The sequence below is a fragment of the Neoarius graeffei genome, chromosome 19, assembly GCF_027579695.1.
Source record: "Neoarius graeffei isolate fNeoGra1 chromosome 19, fNeoGra1.pri, whole genome shotgun sequence".
Classification (NCBI taxonomy): Eukaryota; Metazoa; Chordata; class Actinopteri; order Siluriformes; family Ariidae; genus Neoarius; species Neoarius graeffei.
Window position 1 is genome coordinate 26,912,675 of NC_083587.1, and position 22,276 is coordinate 26,934,950.

General features: G+C 41.0%; 1 protein-coding gene across 5 annotated transcripts in view; it reads right to left on the reverse strand.

Moving 5' to 3' along the window:
* Positions 1-22,276, reverse strand: part of tpk1 (thiamin pyrophosphokinase 1) — an 86,797-nt gene that overhangs the window by 41,218 nt on the left and 23,303 nt on the right. For all 5 annotated transcript variants that reach the window (XM_060899927.1, XM_060899928.1, XM_060899929.1 and 2 more), the window contains exon 3: positions 12,151-12,225. In XM_060899927.1, the coding sequence (XP_060755910.1) occupies positions 12,151-12,225 (75 nt within the window). The remainder of the gene's footprint in view (positions 1-12,150; positions 12,226-22,276) is intronic.

Consider the following 22,276-nt stretch of genomic DNA (forward strand, 5'->3'; position numbering starts at 1 on the left):
TTCTGTAACTGCCGGTTCAGTTTTAGTCAACAATGAAAATGTGCTATGAATTAAAATAACATCAAAAGTTTACCACGAGGCCGATGTTGGTACGTACCAAACATACAGTCGTACTGTTGCAGCTAGCGGTGGACTGATTGCTGACAGCCACTTGTCAGTGTTGTAAAATCATGTTACATGTACTCTCTTTGGTTTGGTTTATGCTTATGTTTAATAAAGTAAAAGTGTTTTGAGTCGCCTCTCTGCTTGGTAGTCACTAATAGATAAGGCATTGAAAATAAAGTGCAAAATTCAACCATAAATATTGGTTTAATAAAACATAAGATTACTAAGATATCAACTAGACAGGATCGGGTCCAGGTTCAGGTCCGGACCTGAACCTGAATGTCTGGACCTGAACCTGGACTCGAACCTGATCAAGCCAAACCGGTATCCAGCCCTACGAGTTGATAATCTGAGAATCCATGTTGCATTTTCTGATAAATTTTTCTTCATTTAAAAATTTTGTTTTATATCATGAATCAAATTGAATCATGAACTGGGTGAATCGCTACATGTCTACTAAACGTAAATGCAGCTCAATGCTCTAACCATAGCTTGTGCTTACGGACCTCACCGCTTGCTGTATTGCACTCATCTGTCTGAAGGCAGAAATCATTAACTTTTCAGAATCAGGAACCTGGAGCTATGTGGAAACACTTGTCATATAACTCGCTGGACATTAACCAGGCTGAAACAAAACTGCATGCCACATTTCACAGCTGACCGCGTTTGCCAATAACTTGGTGACTTTTTGGTGAATTTATACAGCATACTTGTTCATTTCCCTTAGTCTATATTAAATGTACTTAACCAGCTAACTAGCTGGAAATCTGTTATTAGATTATGTTAGCTACAGCTTTTTAGCCTAGTTAATTATACAGGTTTTTGGGCCATTAAAACATGGGACTGGTTCATATACTGGAGCTTCTAGAAAATATCCATCGTCAACCCCTGTAAATAAAATTTCATCGTCCTAGTGAAATTCGTAGTCCTTGTCTCTTTAGATGGTTCTGAATGTTCAGTATATTGGAGGTTCATGGAGTTCATCTTTAATTAGCTGTGGTCTTTAAAGTATAATTATGGAGCATGATTTAGAGCCCCGAGTCCCAAAGAATTGTGACCCTGTGTAAAACGTAAATAAAAACAGAATGCAAATGATATGCAGATGGACTCACACAAAGTGGAAAACTGTGCTGTGGTCTGATGAGTCCACATTTCAAATTGTTTTTTGGACATCATGGGAAAATGTGTCCTTAGTGTTAAAGAGGAAAAGGACCATCCAGAATATTACCAGCACAAAGTTCAAAGGCTAGTATCTGTGATGGTAGTGGGGGTGTGTTAGTGCCCATGGCATGAGTAACTTGAACATCTGTGAAGGCATCGTTAATGCTGAAAGATACATATAGGTTTTGGAGCAACGTATGCTGCCATCCAGACTACGTCAAGTCAAGTTTATTTTTATAGCACTTTTAACAATAGACATTGTCGCAAAGCAGCTTTACAGAATTTGTGACTTTACACATGAGCTAATTTTATCCCTAATCCATCCCCAAATAAGCAAGCCTGTGGCGACGGTGGCAAGGAAAAACTCCTTCAGACGATATGAGGAAGAAACCTAGAGAGGAACCAGACACAAAAGGGAACCCAAACATCTTTTGCTGGAATAAGCAGGGACATCCCTGAAAGACAAATGCCAAGCTACATTCTGCACTTGTTACAACAGCATGGCCTTGTAGTTTAAAAATTAATTAAATCAATCAATCAATCAATCAATCAATCAATCAATAAATAAAAGTCCAGGTGCTCAACTGGCCGGCCGGCCTGCCTCTCATTGAAAATGTTACGGTGTTACAGTCCCCAGACTGTGAAGCAACTAAAGTTGTAGATCAAGAAAGTATGAGAAAGACTAACTGATCATTTGAAAGTAACATTTGGAGTGGGCCAAGTGTTCCCACCCCTCCAAGCAAGCCATCACCTTCATCAGAGCTGGAGCGCAGCCAAAAGCAGCTGCAAAAACATCTGCAGGCGTCCTGTCCTCTGCAAGGGACTGGCAGTTGTTGGTTGACCTTGAGCGGCAACTGAAGTTCCCCAACCACATTGTAACCACCACCTTAAAGGGATAGTTCGGGATTTTTGACATGAATCAGTATGGCATCCCCATCAATAGTGTCGTGCAAACACACTGACTTACCCCTGACAGCATCCTGTGAGTCCAGTTCTTGTCCATTTTGGTCCAGATGAAAGTAGTCCGGCAAGTTTGTTGGGGTCACGAAAGTAAAACGTTTTTCGTCTCAAAACAGTATGTGTTCAAAAGAGTGATATATTTGCATCACAAAACCGTTGCTAAATAAAAAGTCAGACCTCGAAATCGCTTGGCACTATTTTCTCTCCCTTCTTATCACTGCGCGCTGCCGCCAGGTGACAGCCACGGCTGTTTCATTCATTGTTTACTAGTGATGGGAATTTCGGCTCTTTTGGCTCTTCTTACTATAAGGAGCCGGCTCTTTCGGCTCCCAAGATTTTATTTTTGATTTAAAGGAATGCGCCACCCCCAGATGAAATTGAGTCAGTCCCTGCAGTCCCTAGAGTTGGATGAGTGAGCCAAAGCGTTTTATAGCCGACCCAGCCATTGTCCTGATCTATAAACGCCCAGGTTAGCTTAGCTTAGCGTAGTCGCTGTAATCCGGCGTGTCCAGCTAGCATTGTCGTTGCAAAAGTGAATTAAATAACTCAAGATTTTTTATAATTATTTCTCATGACTTGTACATTCACATCGAGTACACATCAATGTAAATTAACACGAAGGGATTTACTAGACCAATTTATATCTGGAACTATTTTCAGCCACAGCACAGGCAAAGACACCACGCAGCGCCTGAAAACCCGTTTTCAGGCGCTGCGCACCCGTTTTCAGGCGCTGCGTGGTGTCTTTGCCTGTGCTGTGGCTGAAAATAGTTCCAGATATAAATTGGTCTAGTAAATCCCTTCGTGTTAATTTACATTGATGTGTACTCGATGTGAATGTACAAGTCATGAGAAATAATTATAAAAAATCTTGAGTTATTTAATTCACTTTTGCAACGACAATGCTAGCTGGACACGCCGGATTACAGCGACTACGCTAAGCTAAGCTAACCTGGGCGTTTATAGATCAGGACAATGGCTGGGTCGGCTACAAAACGCTTTGGCTCACTCATCCAACTCTAGGGACTGCAGGGACTGACTCAATTTCATCTGGGGGTGGCGCATTCCTTTAAATCAAAAATAAAATCTTGGGAGCCGAAAGAGCCGGCTCCTTATAGTAAGAAGAGCCAAAAGAGCCGAAATTCCCATCACTAGTAAACAATGAATGAAACAGCCGTGGCTGTCACCTGGCGGCAGCGCGCAGTGATAAGAAGGGAGAGAAAATAGTGCCAAGCGATTTCGAGGTCTGACTTTTTATTTGGCAACGGTTTTGTGATGCAAATATATCACTCTTTTGAACACATACTGTTTTGAGACGAAAAACGTTTTACTTTCGTGACCCCAACAAACTTGCCGGACTACTTTCGTCTGGACCAAAACTGGACAAGAACTGGACTCACAGGATGCTGTCAGGGGTAAGTCAGTGTGTTTGCACGACACTATTGATGGGGATGCCATACAGATTCATGTCAAAAATCCCGAACTATCCTTTTAAGACCAGATATTGTTCTACTGTCTGAGTCTACCAAACAAGTGGTTCTGTTGGAGCTAACAGTCCCTTGGGAAGACTGCTTGGAAGAGGCCTTTGAAAGGAAGCTCGCCAAGTACAAGGGACTGGTTAACGGGTGTCGTCAAGCCGGATGGAGAGTAAGGTGTCTCCCAGTAGAGGTCGGATGCAGGGGCTTTACAGCCCAATCCCTGTCCAGAGCCTTTAATTTGTTGGCCATCGATGGAGTGAGGAAGAGAAGAGCCATTCGCGACACCACCGAAGCGGCAGAGAAAGCCTCAAGATGGCTGTGGCTTAAGAGAGGAGATCCATGGGGGCAGAATAGCTAGATTAGCCATCTGGACACAAGTTGGGGTCTGATCAGCCTCAGCTGGGTCGCCTGGATGAGGGTGTATGATGTTGAAAGACCCGAAACACCCAATGATTCCAGGAACATCACTGAAGATGTGTCCAGAAGCATCAGTAGATGTACTTGCATAGTGGCCATTTCACTTTTTTTAACAAATGAACTAAATAAGCATGTGTCATGTCTGCACCAGAATCCATTCTGGACTCCATTTCCCAGAGCACACCGCTGCCTACAAACCATGGACTACAGTTCCCATCACAACACACCACTCTCACGTCCACAGTCACCCAATATCTGATTACATGCATCTTTTCACAATCACAGCCACACAGTAGGACTCTCAGTTCACACATACATTGCGAGGTAAACACTCAGTATTTGCTACCTGACTTCAAGTCTTTTGTTTACATGCTGCTATTTTGTTTCTTGACTTTGTTTACCTGGTTCATGAAAAACAAAGATAACACTATGATACACCACCGAGAAGCAAAATACATAGTTAGTATTTTGTATCACAATATTTATTATATTTTTATAATAATATTACAATATTCAATAACTATTTTACACCTACAAGCAAAGGTACCATTCTCCCACCTTGTTGTTTTCTATTGCCTCACAAGTCAGAGGTTTGCAAATACTCAGGTCAGAGTTCATGTAGACCAAATTGGCTTGAAAGAGAAACAAATGCATCCATTCGCATCCTGCATCCTTTCCCTTTCAGTGAATTGCTTTTTCTTCCAGGCAAATTGTTTTTGCATTTGGTCTCACTGCTGCTTTAGCTGAAAAAGCAAAAGCAGTGTAGATTTCCTGGGAGGTGTCTCCCTCCCATATCACCACAGCAAGGGGCTAGAATTCTTAATGCTACAGCTAAACCCATGTTCTCCCTCATGGTATTACCTTTATAATGCTTTCCATGGTCATCTCCAGAGCACACAGACACAAGACAGGTAAACCACGCTCGTTACTGACAGATAACCTGTTCTACTTTTATTTTTCTAAATTTAAGCCGCTACATATTTTTTTGCAACTCGATTCTAAAACTTACTTTGTTGCCGAGAAACGCCTACATATGCTTGTGTCCATAAACTGTAGACTCAGCATCCATTGTGCTTCATCTCTCTTTATGTAAAGCACTAATTCCTACCAGACAGGCACTGAGAAGAGAAACTAAACTCAGTATGAGTCACACAAAACGACCCTGCTTTGATCGTTCACTCCCTAGGAGCAGACAGAAGTGGTGATGAATCCTCACAGGACTTAATTTCAGGGTTTTTTTCCCCCCCTTCCTTTTTTTTGGTGAGACAGGAAGTGACTTTCTCTGGTCCCTTCAAAACAACCATCTGGAGAACTGCACTCTGCTCCCAGCTACACACACCCATCACACCTGTCTCCGCTTCCACAGAACTTCCACTGCCTCACTAAGACGCACAGCTTTTCTGACGCACAGGTTTTTATAAAGAACAGTTGAACTTCATTAATAAACCATAAAGTAAATCAGGAACAAAAAAAAATTAATAAAATCTTTTTTTTGTTTTTTTTTTCCAGTATGGTGGGATGTTCAGGAGTTGAAGTCTATTTACGGTCCGATAAATCCCCAAAGTGCTTTATTCTTTCACCACAGAGATCCTGTTAAGAAGGCAGCAGATGCAAATGCTGACAGTTTATTTACAACACTGACTTAGATCACACATGAGAAACACGACTCAAACCAAGACTTGTGCACAAGCGAAACAACATGAGGAAAAACGAAAACATGAACTACATGACATGATTTAGAATTAAAGCGAGACATTGAACACTACAAAGCAAGGTCTCATCTCATCTCATTATCTGGAGCCGCTTTATCCTGTTCTACAGGGTCGCAGGCAAGCTGGAGCCTATCCCAGCTGACTACGGGCGAAAGGCAGGGTACACCCTGGACTAGGGATGGCGAAAACTAAAAAAAAAATCTTGACCGACCACCGAGCCTCATTAGCCAGTTAAAGTCGGTTAACCTAAATAAATAAATAAATAAATAAATAAATAATTTTATGTATCGCACACAGAATTTTCGGCGATACATTCGATATATCGCACAGCCCTAGTTCATGGACAGATGTCCTGACATTTTCCTTTAGAATTCGCTGGTATAATTCAGAATTCATTGTTCCGTCAGTGATGGCAAGCCGTCCTAGCCCAGATGCAGCAAAACAGGCCCAAACCATGATACTACCACCACCATGTTTCACAGATGGGATAAGGTTCTTATGCTGGAATGCAGTGTTTTCTTTTCTCCAAACATGATGCTTCTCATTTAAACCAAAAAGTTCTATTTTGGTCTCATCCGTCCACAAAACATTTTTCCAATAGCCTTCTGGCTTGTCCATGTGATCTTTAGCAAACTGCAAATGAGCAACAATGCTCTTTTTGGAAAGCAGTGGCTTTCTCCTTGTAACCCTGCCATGCACACCGTCTTTGTTCAGTGATTAATAATCACTTAATAATCACCGTCTTTGTTCATTCTCCTGATGGTGGACTCATGAACATTAGCCAATGTGAGAGAGGCCTTCAGTTGCTTAGAAGTTACCCTGGGATCCTTTGTGACCTCACCGACTATTACATGCCTTGCTCTTGGAGTGATCTTTGTTGGTCAACCACTCCTGGGGAGGGTAACAATGGTCTTGAATTTCGTCCATTTGTGCACAATCTGTCTGCATGGGTGCAAGTATAAAATTTTCAAAAACCTGAAAAGTCTGACAAGATCAGACGTGCATGGCACAGGCATGCGGGGGGGGGGGGGGGGTGAGCCCCCCTTAGGGCTCGAAAAAAATTTAAATTACAAGTTAAAATGGTTGTCTCTCATGCAATCTCATGCAAACATTTATAATATTAATAGTTATATGATTTGCATATTCACATCAAATGTTTAATACATTTCATCAATTCATCTGAAATAATATTTCAAGTACAAGGCTTGATATTTCAAAACATCTAGCAACTACTAATTTAAATGTTGAAACAACCATTTTTAATATGCTTTTGCTGTGATACCTTTTTTTACAATATCAGTCCCCCCAGGATTTCGCGGGCCTTTTTTGTGATTGTTGTGGGCTAAAATGTCTGATATTGCGGGGGGGGGGGGGGGGGGGGTTCCAAAAAACTGTGATGAAAGTTGCGGTGTTTAGGTTTTTGTTGCGATTACATTGCGGGAGGAAGTGAAAGTTGCGAGAAATTGTTGCGATTTTCTCTTTTTGTGATTAAAATTGAGTGATATGTTAAATATTAAGTTATTACTGAAAAACTATTGATTAAAAAAACAGACACTGAGAAATGGTCCTATAAACATCTTTACCAATATAAAAGATTACCAGGACTACAAAAATGCAGAAAAATAGGCTTTACTTATCCAAATGCACCTGTTGGTTCAAAAGTTAAAGTGCAGAGAACCTCACAGCACAACATGAAGTTACCTTAAAATATAATATAAATGCCTCAGCTTTCATGTAAGAAAAAAAAAATTAAATACTAGTACTGTGTGCAGGCAGTCTCTCCTGAAGACTAAATTAAACAATAATTATAAACTAATAAATGGCTCAGGCTTCATAGAAGAAAAAAACAAATTTGAACAGAATCTCACAGTATGATACTGAAGCTGCGTAAACAATGGAAAATAAAATACCATTTTGGCAAAAATGTTGGCATCTATTAATTTATTGTATTAAGTAAAAAAAATAAAGTGCACACAGTCCTTCACTGTAAACATCACACACTTTCAGCAACACCATAGAGAATTGAAGCCTATATAAACACTGACTCCAAATTCAAAAGGAAATGCCTCAGCCTTCATATAAGAAAAATATATATATTAATAATAGTGCTGTGTGCAGGCAGTCTCTCCTGAAGAATAAATTTAAATAATAATTATAAACCAATAAAATAATTGGCTCAGGCTTCATAGAAAGAAAAAAAAAAATCAGTTCAAAATTTGAACAGAATCTCACAGTATGATGCTGAAGCTGCCTAGACAATGGAAAATAAAATACCATTTTGCAAAATTTTGGCATCCATTAATTTCTTGTATTATGTAAAAAAAAAAAACGTAACGTGCACAGTGCTTCAATGTAAACATAACACACTTTCAGTAACACTATAAAGAATTGAAGCCTATATAAACACGGACTTCAAATTCAAAAGGAAATGCCTCAGCCTTCATATAAGAAAAAAAAAAAAAAAACTATTAATACTAGTACTGTGTGCAGGCAGTCTCTCTGGAGACTCGCACATGCTGCTTCTCTTGAACGTATACACGGAAGTAAGGTGGAAGGTAGTTTGTTGACGTCACCTCAAGACGACGCCAACGATTGGTCAAATTTGCGGGAAAGTTGCGGTGATTGGATATAATTGCAACACCGCCCTGAATTCGCGGGGATTGGTTGAATTTGCGTTGATGTTGCAAATCGCAACATTGCGAAATCCTGGAGGGTCTGACAATATAAATACTGGAATAGCGGTGTTGATTTGGTCGAACAACGTGCTACGTGCATGAAACATATCACACATGTATAACACCGTGAAACAACGGGCTAGTCAGGACCGATCGTCGGTGAGCGGCGTATAAATTGAATGAGGTTTGTGGCGAAGACGAGATGAAAAGATTTGTCTCGTGCAGAGACTGTACCACAGTAACCCGGTAATACGCTGAGAGTGAGACAGTGAGAAGGCCACCCCTATACCCCCCCTCAAAAAAAAAAAAATCTCAACAGATTTAGACTACGTTCAGACTGCACCCTGAAACGACCCATATCCGATTTTTTTTGCCCATATGCGACCTGTATCCGATTTGTTATTGACAATCTGAATGACACAGATCCGATTTTTTCACATGCGACCCAGGCTGCTTGGATATGTGGTCCTAATTCCGATGCATATCCGTTATTTTCACATGCGACTGCAGTCTGACCGGACAGGTCGCATTCATGCGACCTACACGTCATCAACAAGAGACAAACGTCACTATTCTGCGTTGGCTAATCCCGCCTCTTTGGTGGAAAACAACAACATTTGTACAGTTTTCAGAATTTAAATAGACTTTTATAGAATTGATCAAGCTAATGGTGGATTTGGTAGGGACCTGGATGTTGATCTGTTAGCCTGATTAAATAAAACAGTTTCTATAACTGATTTATAACTTAAACCATCCTGTATTACAAGATTGTTCTGGAAATTTCCAGTAATTTGACACCTTCGGTCTCATTAGTCTGCTGCCCACATTAATCAGATTATTGTGCGAGTTCCGCCGCCGCCACAAAAACCACATCGCCAGGTCTCGCCTCATCTCCATAGCAAACTGCACTGGTGTTTATGCACCTTGAGCCAGCGCTGAGAGAAGTTGCAGAATTCAGCTGGCTATAAACAATCTAAATAAATATTTATAAAAATGTAGAAAAAGTTTATTAATATGACGAAATAAATATGTGCAAATTATTAAGCCTGAATTAAGAGTTTGGTAATACAGCGGCCGTATCCCAAATGACTGCCTACTGAAGCTCGAGTGCACTATATAGAGTTTAAAAATCCATTACTTCCTAGTAACATGTAGTGCACTTATATAGAAATTAGAGAGACATTTAGGAGTCAACCCTCATTACCAGGCTACACGTTTTCATTTCAGTTCAGAAACAAAAACACACACAAGACCTCACACTTTAACACTAACCAGATAATTAAACAGACAAAAAAAAATCATTAAACTTGAAGAGTGCGCTTTTTTTTTTGTTTACGTATTACGTAGATGTGCTTATTACATGTCAATTTGCGCATGCGGGACACTTTTGGGTCGTTTTCCGTTCATATTAGAGATCGCATACAAGTCTCATATAATTGGTAATGTGAATGGCCTAACAAAAAAATTGGATTTCACAACAAATCGGATATGGGTCGTTTCAGGTTGCAGTCTGATCATAGTGTTACACGATTTGGAAAAATGACTTTTTCAGAACCGAAAAACACGGAGCTTCCGGCACATGCTGGAAAACTTGCACTCATCTGTCTGACTGCGGATTGCTGGAGTCCAAACTCTTTAGAGATGGTTTTGTAACCTTTTCCAGCCTGATGAGCATCAACAACGCTTTTTCTGAGGTCCTCAGAAATCTCCTTTGTTCGTGCCATGATACACTTCCACAAACATGTGTTGTGAAGATCAGACTTTGATAGATTCCTGTTCTTTAAATAAAACCGGGTGCCCACTCACACCTGATTGTCATCCCATTGATTGAAAACACCTGACTCTAATTTCACCTTCAAATTAACTGCTAATCCTAGAGGTTCACATACTTTTGCCACTCACAGATATGTAATATTGGATCATTTTCCTCAATAAATAAATGACCGAGTATAATATTTTTGTCTCATTTGTTTAACTGGGTTCTCTTTATCTACTTTTAGGACTTGTGTGAAAATCTGATGATGTTTTAGGTCATATTTATGCAGAAATATAGAAACTTCTAAAGGGTTCACAAACTTTCAAGCACCACTGTATAACAAAGAATCCTGTCAAGTTTCGTGAAATTCCTCCAAAAATTGAGAGAGGAGTTGATTTCAGAAGGCGAGTACCCTTCCAGGGACAGACAGACATCGCCACGACATAATCCCCCTTCGGGCCTTTCGGCCAGCGGGGGATAATAAAAATGGTGAGGGAAGTTGATTTCAGAAAGCAAGCACACCTTGATGAAACCGCCAAAGTACAAGTTTGTTAATAATCAAGGGCATAACTCTGGTAACATTTGCCCAAATTAAACAAAATTTAAATCTGCGTATAACTGTCTTATAACAAAGCCTTTTGCCAAGTTTGATGAAATTCCTCCAGAAACTCTGAGAGGAGTGGATTTCAGAAGGAAAAAACACACTCATGAAATTGTCAAAGTATAATTTTGTTAATTAAGGGCTGTAACTCTGGTAAAATGTGACCGAATTGAACGAAACTGCAATATGCATATTATCGACATATAACAACGAATCCTGCCAAGTTTTGTGAAATTCCTACAAAAATTGAGAGAGGAGTTGATTTCAGAATGTGAGCACCCTTCTCAGGACGGACAGACATCGCCACAACATAATCCCCCTTCGGGCCTTTCAGCCAGAGGGGGATAAAAACCAAAGAAACTCGTAAAGTCATGAAGATGTCCTTAACTCCAAGTTCTATGTGTGATGTCATGCCAACACAGCCCCTTAACACGAAATCAAACATCACTTCACTTCTTTAAATGAGTTTATAGTCATATTTACAACATAGACTCATTAGTTGATTAACCCTTTGGTGACTGACCCCTTGAAAATCGTTCCTCCAGGAACGATGACGTTTCAGTTGTCAAGACAACGGAAAAACTAAAATACAAGAGCATTTTGTTTTGTGCACAAGAGCATTGTGACGTATCTTTCTGTTTTGTATTTTAGTTTTTCCGTTGTCTTGACAACTGAAACGTCATCGTTCCTGGAGGAACCATTTTCAAGGGGTCAGTCACCAAAGGGTTAAATCTATTACATTTACCAAACATTTCTTGTCCTGAAGACTCCCACTGTGCAAAACAGCATGCAGACACTGCAGACGCCTTCCTAAATGTGAAACATCTATCTCCTAAGAGAAATATTTTTCTTTGTTAAATAACACATTAGGCTTTGTTGATGTGATGCATAAACAAAGCACTTTCTAAAATGAGTGCATTAATAATATAAACCTTGCAGCTGGAACTACTTTCAGTGTGTGTGTGTGTTGTGGAAAATGAATGAGAGTGAAACAGCACTGTGTTATCAAGTTCAATAATTAACAAATATACAGTGAATGGCCCAAACAACAAAAAAAAAAAACATGGCAGTAAATTGCCCAGACAGGGTTTAAGCCCTATAACTGATGGTTCATGGGTAAGATCATGGGTCTTTACTGTGGACGTTGCACCTCTATGTCCTTAATCAGGACAGAATGACCTTTCAGAGAATTCTAGACTGCTGCCTTTGCCATTTACCTAAGGCGCTATAAAGCCATACAAGGACCAAATCAAATGCTCGGATCTAATTATCACAAAATCAATACCTTTATTCCAGAGCAGATGGAAGAAGTGAGGGTCCAGCGGCTGATTCAGGATAACCAGGCAAATCTTCTGGGTTCCTGATAGAAAAGAAAAACAACATGAATCGTATTTGAGGGTGCATCCATCAAGCCCACATTCGCATATACAGTACGTGTTACATGTTTTACATGTACATTATAGCATGAACATTATGAGTGATGCTAGTTATGAAATAGAAAGACTGCAGACAATGTACTTGTGTTGATTTTCATACAGCATGCGTATAAATGATTAACATATTAAAGTGCACAGAATAGGAACTGCAGGAAAACATGATCTCAGTGACTTTAATCATGGCATGGTTGTTGGTGCCAGATTAGATCTCAGATTAAGGTTTGAGTATTTCAGAAACTGCTGACCTTTTGGGATTTTAATTTCATGCACAACAATCTTTAAAGGTTTACACAAAATAGTGCTCGGGGGGGAAAAAAAAAAAAACACATCAAGTGAACAGCCAGTGAGGGCAAAAAAAAAAAAGGCTTGTGGATGGCCGGTCAGAATGGAATAGTCAGAATACTTCGAGCTGACAGGAAGACTATTGCCGCTTTTCCACTACCAACGCGGCTGAGCCGTGCCGTGCTGAGTTGGGCTGAGTCGAGCTGAGTGGGGCTGTTGGAGTTGCATTTCGACTACAACCGCGCTGAACTGTGCTGGCTGGAAGTGGGTGGACACATTGGGTGGAGTTAGTGAAAGTGGGTGGACGTCACGTGATGTCGTTAGGCGGCGCAAACAGTGACATCAGTGAGCTTTTAAGTGGTAGTCTCACGACCCGGATAGTAAACAATAAACATGGAGGACATGGAGTCGTTAGTGTTGCTGGTCTTGGTGCTGTGGCTTGTTGTCACCGACAACGCAAACAGATACTGGCAAGAGCGTATAGATGAGGCGAGGCGCATAAGGCTTCAGAAATTCTCGCAATTCGTAATTATTCTTCTTCCGGGTTTGCGGTGTTTACAGATCCCAGCGCGCTCGCGGGGCGTGTGTGGGCATGTGAGGACACTCCTCCTCACCAATCAGTGCACAGGGGAGTGTCTCCTCACGCCCCTAGCCCCACTCGGCTCGGTTTGGCTCGCTTCAGCCCCACTCCAAAACCGTGCGAGTTTTGGGAGCTGAGCAGGGCTGAAGCGAGCTGAGTCGTGCTGCTCTGAGGTAGTCGAAACGCGAGCCGTGTCGGGCTGAAGTGAGCTGAAGCGAGCTGAAAAAGGGTAGTGGAAAAGGGCCATAAGGTGACCATTCTATCCACATTCACTGGACATGAGCAATCACGTGCTCTAATTGGCTAGTCTACTACTAGGATATCAGCTCATATACCATGAATAGAGAAAAACAAAAATGGTGGCGTGCGTTACTGAACAAACTGAGGATGAAATAAAACCCTATTCGAAAACAAAACCCGAAAAAAATACAAAAAATAAAAACTATGGAATGAAAGTATTTGATGGTAAGAACATATCTTTATTTTTCAATAATTTTATTATTATTTATTCACAAATTGCTACTGTCATTTCGCCGGTTTGTTTACATTCTAAGTAGAAACGATTGTCAGACATTTTGTATAAAGTTTTTATTTATTGAATTTGCAAAAAATAAAAATGCTCCGTTTCTCAAAATCCAGTGAATGTGGATAGAATAAAACAGTTATTCCACTCAATCTCGTCATACATGGCTTATAGCCAACTCGGTGCTACGTGCCTCGTTGGCTATCAGCTCATGTACGACTCGATTTCATGGAATAACTTAACTGTTTACAACCTTGATGAGCAAAAAAGCATTTCAGAAAGCACATGTTGAACCTTAAGGTGGATGGGCTACAACTGGAGAAGATCACATCAGGTTCCAATTCTGTCAGAAACCTGAAGGCATAAGCTCACCGAAAATGCACAAAACTGGGGGAGGAAAGGGGAAAAAAAAATCCAACAACTGTGAGCTACCGCTCACTTACGTATCCCCCCCCCCCCCCCCCCGCCCCCCCGCTCTCACTTATATCAGAATGCAAGCAATCGAAGGAACAGGACACTTACGAATGTTGACTTCAACAAATAATTAACCCTGAAACAAGTAAGTAAAGAGCAGTGTCTCTCCCCAGGGATTTCAAATAGCATCTTAATAAACTGTCATTTTGAAATAGCATTTTGCTTCTTGAAATAGCGTCAAAATCCACCCTGTGTGTTTCATAAATACATTCAGTCAGTAAACAGGAAGTTGATGTGTGACAGACCTGAAAATGGTGTACATGGTATAGAACCCCAACCTGAAGTTTGATACCAAGTGGCTATGATTTGTGCTTGCTGAGAAAAAGGGTGTTTCGGACGGACAGAAGTAAACCAGTATAACCCCCTGGGAGCGGGGGTATAATCTTCAGCTGTCTAGTTTTGGTGAGCCTCTGTAGAACAGTTACCATTCTAAGCAAAACTCTGGAATAAAAGCGATGCAATACAATTTTGTATTCTGATTACTTTCAGAATATAAGTCAATAAACCCCAGCGATAATAGAGTGGATTATTTTTCAATGTCTTGAATATGAAATCCTAAACTCATTCAGTGTTTAGCTAATCACAAAGACTTTCAAGGATCAAAAGCTGCTCCAAGGATCAATATTTCGCTCTAATTAACCTGCGCTGAGGGCGACATGGGGATCCTGAGCTTGGTTTACTGTCTGTACGAGCTTTCACATGTACTCCAACGTGTTGGTATGGGTTTCCCCTGGGTTCTAAAGTTCCCACAATCTAAAGACAAGCAGAAGATGTAAATGTGTGTATGCACGTGGGAACTGGCATCTCAACCAGAGCGTGTTTGCACTGGGAAAGGCCCAGATCCAGGAGAAAACAGTTACTGAAGATGAGTAAATGAGTAATCTACACTGTAGAGTATTGGGATAACCATGCTTGTATATTTTCAGACCTGAGAATGTTTGACATTACAGAATCTTGACCGTGTTCTTTGGTTTTTAAAAGCTGATGCAGTCTTAGCTTACAAATGAAAGCTCATCTGATTTAATTGGTTGTGCCTTGTTAACATTACATATTTTGATTGAGTTTGTTTTACTTTTAAAATATGTAACTGTTCCTTAACACTGCAATGTTGCCTCACAGCATGAAGGTTGAGTTCAATCCTTGTGGCTAACTGGGGCCTTTCATGAGTGAAGTTTGCATATTCTCCCCATGCCTGCATGGGTTTCCTCTGGGTGCCCCGGCTTCCTCCAAAGACATGCGGATTAGGTGAACTGGCCACTCTAAGGCTACATCCACACGACAACGGCAACGAGATGTTATTTAAAAAAATATCGCGTCCAAATGGGCAACGATCAGTAAAATATCAGGTCCATATGGCAACGCAACGCTTGCTGAAAACGATGCAATACACATGCCACACCTCTAGGGGCGCTGTAAGACGGTCCCTTCGGAGACACCAGAACAATAGAAGAAGTAAGGACGCATGCGCATAAACTATTACGTGCGAGACTTCATATTAGCCACAAAGTCAGGAAAATCTGTTCGTAAAATTACGTTATGATGACCAAATACAATGAAAAGTATTTTTCCAGTCTCACCTGTGAAAGGTAATCCCATGTGATCTCGTTTGGACGGTAAACCTGTTGGTACAGTTAAACGCAGCACATGAATGAGGCATCTTTATTCTCCGCTTTGACCTATCCAATATGGCAGCGAGGATGACGTATGATTCTACGCGGAAGGCGGTGTCTTTAATGGTCCGGAATAAATTGAATGATACACGTTGATGGATTAATTTGTTGTTCTATGCCCTTTTTGAGGAATGTATTGTAGGACTTAAACCAACATCTGAAGAGGTGAGATCACTCCTTTTTTTCCCTATTTTTGCTGGCGGGATTGACTCTGCCCTAAGGGCTATTTTCTCTCTCTCTCACTTTGCACCATTACACAATAAATATTCACAATGAAAATATTTTGTAAGCGCGTTTCATGAACCAAGTTATAGGATTTGTTGACAACTCGCATCGAGTTCGTTACACTTCTACCCGGCGTGAAGCACTCACAGTCATGTGGTTGTGACATCATCGTAAACAAATCCGTTCTACTCATCCAGACGACTTCGCAACGGCAACGTTGCCAGATCTTTCCACTCTGGAACCCGTTCTCAAAAGATTGCGTTTTAGGGCACCCAAAACGCCGGTGCCGTGTGGACGCCAGGCCTAAACGATAAACAATTGTATCGGATTCACCTGAATCCGTTGCCGTGTGGACAGGGCCTATATTGCCCATAGGTGTGAATGTGAATGGTTGTTCATTTCTGTGTTAGCCCTGCGATAGCTTGGTGAGCTGCCCAGTGCACCCTGCCTCTCAACCTAAGTCAACTCGACCCTCATGGACATGCAGCATACAGTGGTGCTTGAAAGTTTGTGAACCCTTTAGAATTTTCTATATTTCTGCATAAATATGACCTAAAACATCAGATTTTCACACAAGTCCTAAAAGTAGATAGAGAACCCAGTTAAACAAATGAGACAAAAATATTATGCTTGGTCATTTATTTATTGAGGAAAATGATCCAATATTACATATCTGTGAGTGGCAAAAGTATGTGAACCTCTAGGATTAGCAGTTCATTTGAAGATGAAATTAGAGTCAGGTGTTTTCTATCAATGGGATGACAATCAAGTGTGAGTGGGCACCCTGTTTTATTTAAAGAAAAGGGATCTATCAAAGTCTGATCTTCACAGCGCATGTTTGTGGCAGTGTGTCATGGCAAGAAAAAAAAAAGGAGATTTCTGAGGACCTCAGAAAAAGCGTTGTTGATGCTCATCAGGCTGGAAAAGGTTACAAAACCATCTCTAAAGGAGTTTGGATTCCACCAATCCACAGTCAGACAGATGGTGTACAAATGGAGGAAATTCAACACCACTGTTACCCTCCCCAGGAGTGGTCAACCAACAAAGATCACTCCAAGATCAAGGCGTGTAATGGTCAGTGAGGTCACAAAGGATCCCAGGGTAACTTCTAAGCAATTGAAGGCTTCTGTCACATTGGCTAATGCTAATGTTCATGAGTCCACCATCAGGAGAACACTGAACAACAATGGTGTGCATGGCAGGGTTGCAAGGAGAAAGCCACTGCTCTCCAAAAGGAACATTGCTGCTTGTCTGCCGTTTGTGAAAGATCACATGGACAAGCCAGAAGGCTATTGGAAAAATGTTTTGTGGATGGATGAGACCAAAATAGAACTTTTTGGTTTAAATGAGAAGCATTATATTTGGAGAAAGGAAAACACTGCATTCCAGCATAAGAACCTTATCCCATCTGTGAAACATGGTGGTGGCAGTATCATGGTTGGGCCTGTTTTGCTGCATCTGGGCCAGGACGGCTTGCCATCATTGATGGAACAATGAATTCTGAATTATACCAGCGAATTCTAAAGGAAAATGTCAGGATATCTGTCCATGAACTGAATCTCAAGAGAAGGTGGGTCATGCAGCAAGACAACGACCCTAAGCACACAAGTCGTTCTACCAAAGAATGGTTAAAGAAGAATAAAGTTAATGCTTTGGAATGGCCAAGTCAAAGTCCTGACCTTAATCCAATCGAAATGTTGTGGAAGGACCTGAAGCGAGCAGTTCATGTGAGGAAACCCACCAACATCCCAGAGTTGAAGCTGTTCTGTATGGAGGAATGGGCTAAAATTCCTCCAAGCCGGTGTGCAGGACTGATCAACAGTTACCGGAAACGTTTAGTTACAGTTATTGCTGCACAAGGGGGCCACACCAGATACTGAAAGCAAAGGTTCACATACTTTTGCCACTCACAGATATGTAATATTGGATCATTTTCCTCAATAAATAAATGATCAAGTATAATATTTTTGTCTCATTTCTTGAACTGGGTTCTCTTTATCTACTTTCGGGACTTGTGTGAAAATCTGATGTTTTCGGTCATATTTATGCAGAAATACAGAAAATTCTAAAGGGTTCACAAACTTTCAAGCACCACTGTAGATAATGGATGGAGTTCAATAAACTTAACGGGCCTTTGTCATGAATTTTGGTGAGGCATAATCGCTGTGTAAAGTTACTTTTCCATTTCTCGGTTGTGCTAAAATGACCTTTTCCTAACCCTATCCACTGCACTGCCTAACTTTGATTATAAGACGGCCAAAAATCACAGAATCTGTGAAAAATACTGTGTACCATCGGTATTCTTTAATACCAGACTTTCACTCTGGAAAGGAAGAAAAAAAAATGGACATAAAACTTATTCATAGTTACTCTCGTCAGTTGAACGCGCAAAGAAATTGTGAGAAACAGACGTTCACATTCTTAAGATGTTCCGAAGTCATGATGAATACATATGCATTGGCATGACACACTGATGCACAAATTGCTTACTGCAAACTTCTCCATGTATGTATGTATTAAAAGTTACTTTGTTAGACTGGCACTAATGAACAACAGTGATGAGATCAAGATGCAAAAGACGTAATATTCCAGCTTTATCGAATTCATGTTTCCTCCCAAAGATGGGCAGCTTCAGTGGTTGGATGTACAGTTGTAGTCAGAAGTTTACATACAGTGACATGAATGTCATCTTGGATATGAAGGTCATGGCAATATTTTGGCTTTTCAGTAAATTTTTTTTTTACTTTTTTTTTTCTGTGGCAGAATGTACAGCATACATCTTTATTTAAAAAAATAAACCCACTAGAATTTGGTGTACAAGTTTTTTATTTTCTTTGGGTTTTCTGAAATCTACATGCGCTCACTTAGATTATTAATTCAGAGGTATTGAAACTTCCAGAATGTCTCTTATCTTGCCAAGGCCTCTTAACTTCCTGTTAGTGATCATGATTGACTACAGCTGGTAGCTTCTCTGAGCCTTCATAAAAAGGGTTTGTTTCCAGCACTCATTGGATTGACCAACAAACAGTAAAATGGGAAAGTCCAAGGAGCTCAGTGCAGATCTGAGAAAGAGGATCGCAGATCTACACAACTCCGGAATGTCTCTTAGAGCCATTTCTAAACAACTGCAAATTCCAAGATCAGTTCAAACAATTGCATCCAAGTTATTGTGAGGTGTAGTCACTTTGCCAAGCCACTTTGCTTCAAGAAATCCCAAACTGCAGGGCTCGAAATTCGCAGTGGTCCAGTTGCCTGAGGCGACTTAATTTGTCATTTGGTGAGTAATTCCTGTCACTAGCCAGCCCAGCTGGCTAGTTGAAAATAAAAAATATATATAAAGCAAAGATTCAGACACACCGTCAACTAAAGCTGCCACATATTAAGCGCGTGCCGTGTCTGTTTTAATCAATGTGTTTATTGGCAGGATGGAAAAATACCGAAGAATTCCGAATCATATCGTGTACGAGTCAGGCTGTCGTTTTTTTCACTACTGCACATGCACAGAACGCACCTCATTGAATATCGCGGTAATCACATGTAGTATTGGACCAGGTGGGTGGAGCACAGAATCACGGCAGGCCAGAACTTAGTTCTCAATGAACTATTTATTGCTAGCTTTTCAGCCTTTTATCACTTCCCAGCCGCGCACGCACGCACGCACGCGCGCGCACACACACACACACACACACACACACACACGTGTTCTGGTTGGGGAGAGAGAGCTCCCTTTCTCTGCTCTCCTCTCCTTTTAAAGGGCGCGGTCTAGGGTTGGGCGGTATCCAAATTTTGATACCTTTAAACTGTCTCTGTGTTTTCCCGGGGTATACGGTATTACCGAGAAAAAAATATTTTTGTTTCGGCCTACTGTGTAACGTGCGCCTATACCGGCGGACCTTGTCCAGACCTGCGCCTATGCCTCAAATGTACTATTTAAAAGCAGCATAGCGAATTATGTGCATTGTGGTATGGATTAAGCAGCAAAGCGAATTTTGTGCATTGATGAATGGATTAAGAGATATTTCAAAGCATCACGCAACTCTTCCTTCATCTTGAAAATAGCATTCAACTGTCGTTTACACATGTCTGCGTTGAAACGCCATTTGCAGCACTATTTCACCTGCTCCATCAAAAAAAAGTACACGATGAGCAGGATCATACCCTTTCAAGCATGGGAAATAAAAAAAGAAAAGAAAAAGAATCAACCAACACCCAAGTCCGTTTAGACTGCGCGATAAACCATATTCTTCAGCGCAAATGAGGTGAACCCAATTCAAATGCGTGATAGCTGCACAAGGCAAAATCATATGGGCCCACGTCATGCCATGGCGGGGAAATTAATAATCAAATGGCCTTACCTTGCTTAAAACGTTATCTTGATCACATAACTCCTTACAATTATTCCACTTAAATCCATACGGTTTAACACACTCAACAAAGATAGCAAGCGCATTGCTAATTCCCACCAGAAACCTAACAGTTTACGCTACGATGTTTTCTTCCGTTTCTTCAGTAGATGACATTTCAAACGTTTATTACCCACATCCCAAATGTCATACGTTATATTATTTTACCTTGTTGTTACTCATGTAACCAACTCAAAACACAACTCATTGGAGAGATCTCGTGGAAGTGGAGTACCCCAGGCTATGGTGTGCCTTAGGGGACATATTAGATTTTTTTCGATTTTGCGCGGTCATTTACATTATTGCTGGCTCTTCCTTTTCGTTTGGTTTGAAACCAAAATACTGCCACACTGCCGATGTTGTATTTTTTTTTTGCCACTAACTCGTTATCTTGACTTGCCATCTTTCAACCGCGGTCTCAGTCTCTTGCGAAGCTTTCTGTCAGACTCCAAATGTCACGCAGGGTTGCCATGGTAACGACATAAACAACCCTGCACGCGATGAGAACTTCTTTAGGAAATTGATAGAATTAGTGAAAATACGATCACACAGTTATTCGGGATGATCTTCAATTTATTATTTTATATTATGACCTCATGTACTCCATATTTATTTAGATATTATATATTTTTTTAAAATGACGGTAATGAGACCGATACCGTTGGTGCTTTTGGATACCTCGGGATACCTTCTTACCGTAATACCGCCCAATCCTAGCGCGGTCACTGGGGAAGATACACAAACAGGTTAATCCCCATCAGGTGCAATGATTCCACCACTTACCTTCCCTGACTCCACCCTCCATTCACAGACAGACTTATTCAGGAACAGAGAGAACTCTTTATTTTATCTTATTTTTTGGGGCCCCTCTCCACACCAGTCCCGGGTGCAAATGCTACCGTTGCTACCCCTCCAGAACCAGCCCTGTTAACTAGTATTAAAAAGGACTGTGTATCGCACAGATTGTTCAATTTAAAGCGAGAAATAGACAGTGTATAATCTGAGGAGCTGGTTGTGGTTGCGCAACACTTCATATGAGAGGAGAATGAAATCGCGGTTGGAATCATAACGCCACAGACTCGGAAGTGGGAGTGTGAGTGTGCAAAGTGAGAGCTGTCAATCAAAGCGAGAGCTGTCAATCATGAGCGCATGCAGCGCTCAACTTGGAATGTGGCAGCAGAATGTCAGAGTCTAAACAATAAACTTACAATAAATGAAGGATCGGTCAGTGGAGAGCTCAGCTAAGCTCAGCATGTTTAATTCCCCAAGCCAATGACAAGAACTTTCGTGAGAAATAACACGAACGTCTGCATCATGCGGGATTTGCGGGCGGGAGCGGGACAAAATATGGCAGGCGTGGGCGGGAGCGGGACTGAAAATCATAATTCTTTGCGGGAGCGGGACTGAAAATTCTGTCCCACGCAGACCTCTAATCCACATTAAAATCGGATGAAGGGTTTAGAAGTTTCAGCTCCTTAACATGTGCCCCCCTGTTTTTAAAGGGACCAAAAGTAATTGGACAATTGACTCAAAGGCTATTTCATGGGCAGGTGTGGGAAATTCCTTCGTTATGTCATTCTCAATTACGGTAAGCAGATAAAAGGCCTAGAGTTGATTTGAGGTGTGATGCTTGCACTTGGAAGATTTTGCTGTGAAGAAAACATGCGGTCAAAGGAGCTCTCCATGCAGGTGAAACAAGCCATCCTTAAGCTGCGAAAACAGAAAAAACCCATCCGAGAAATTGCTACAATATTAGGAGTGGCAAAACCTACAGTTTGGTACATCCTGAGAAAGAAAGCAAGCACTGGTGAACTCATC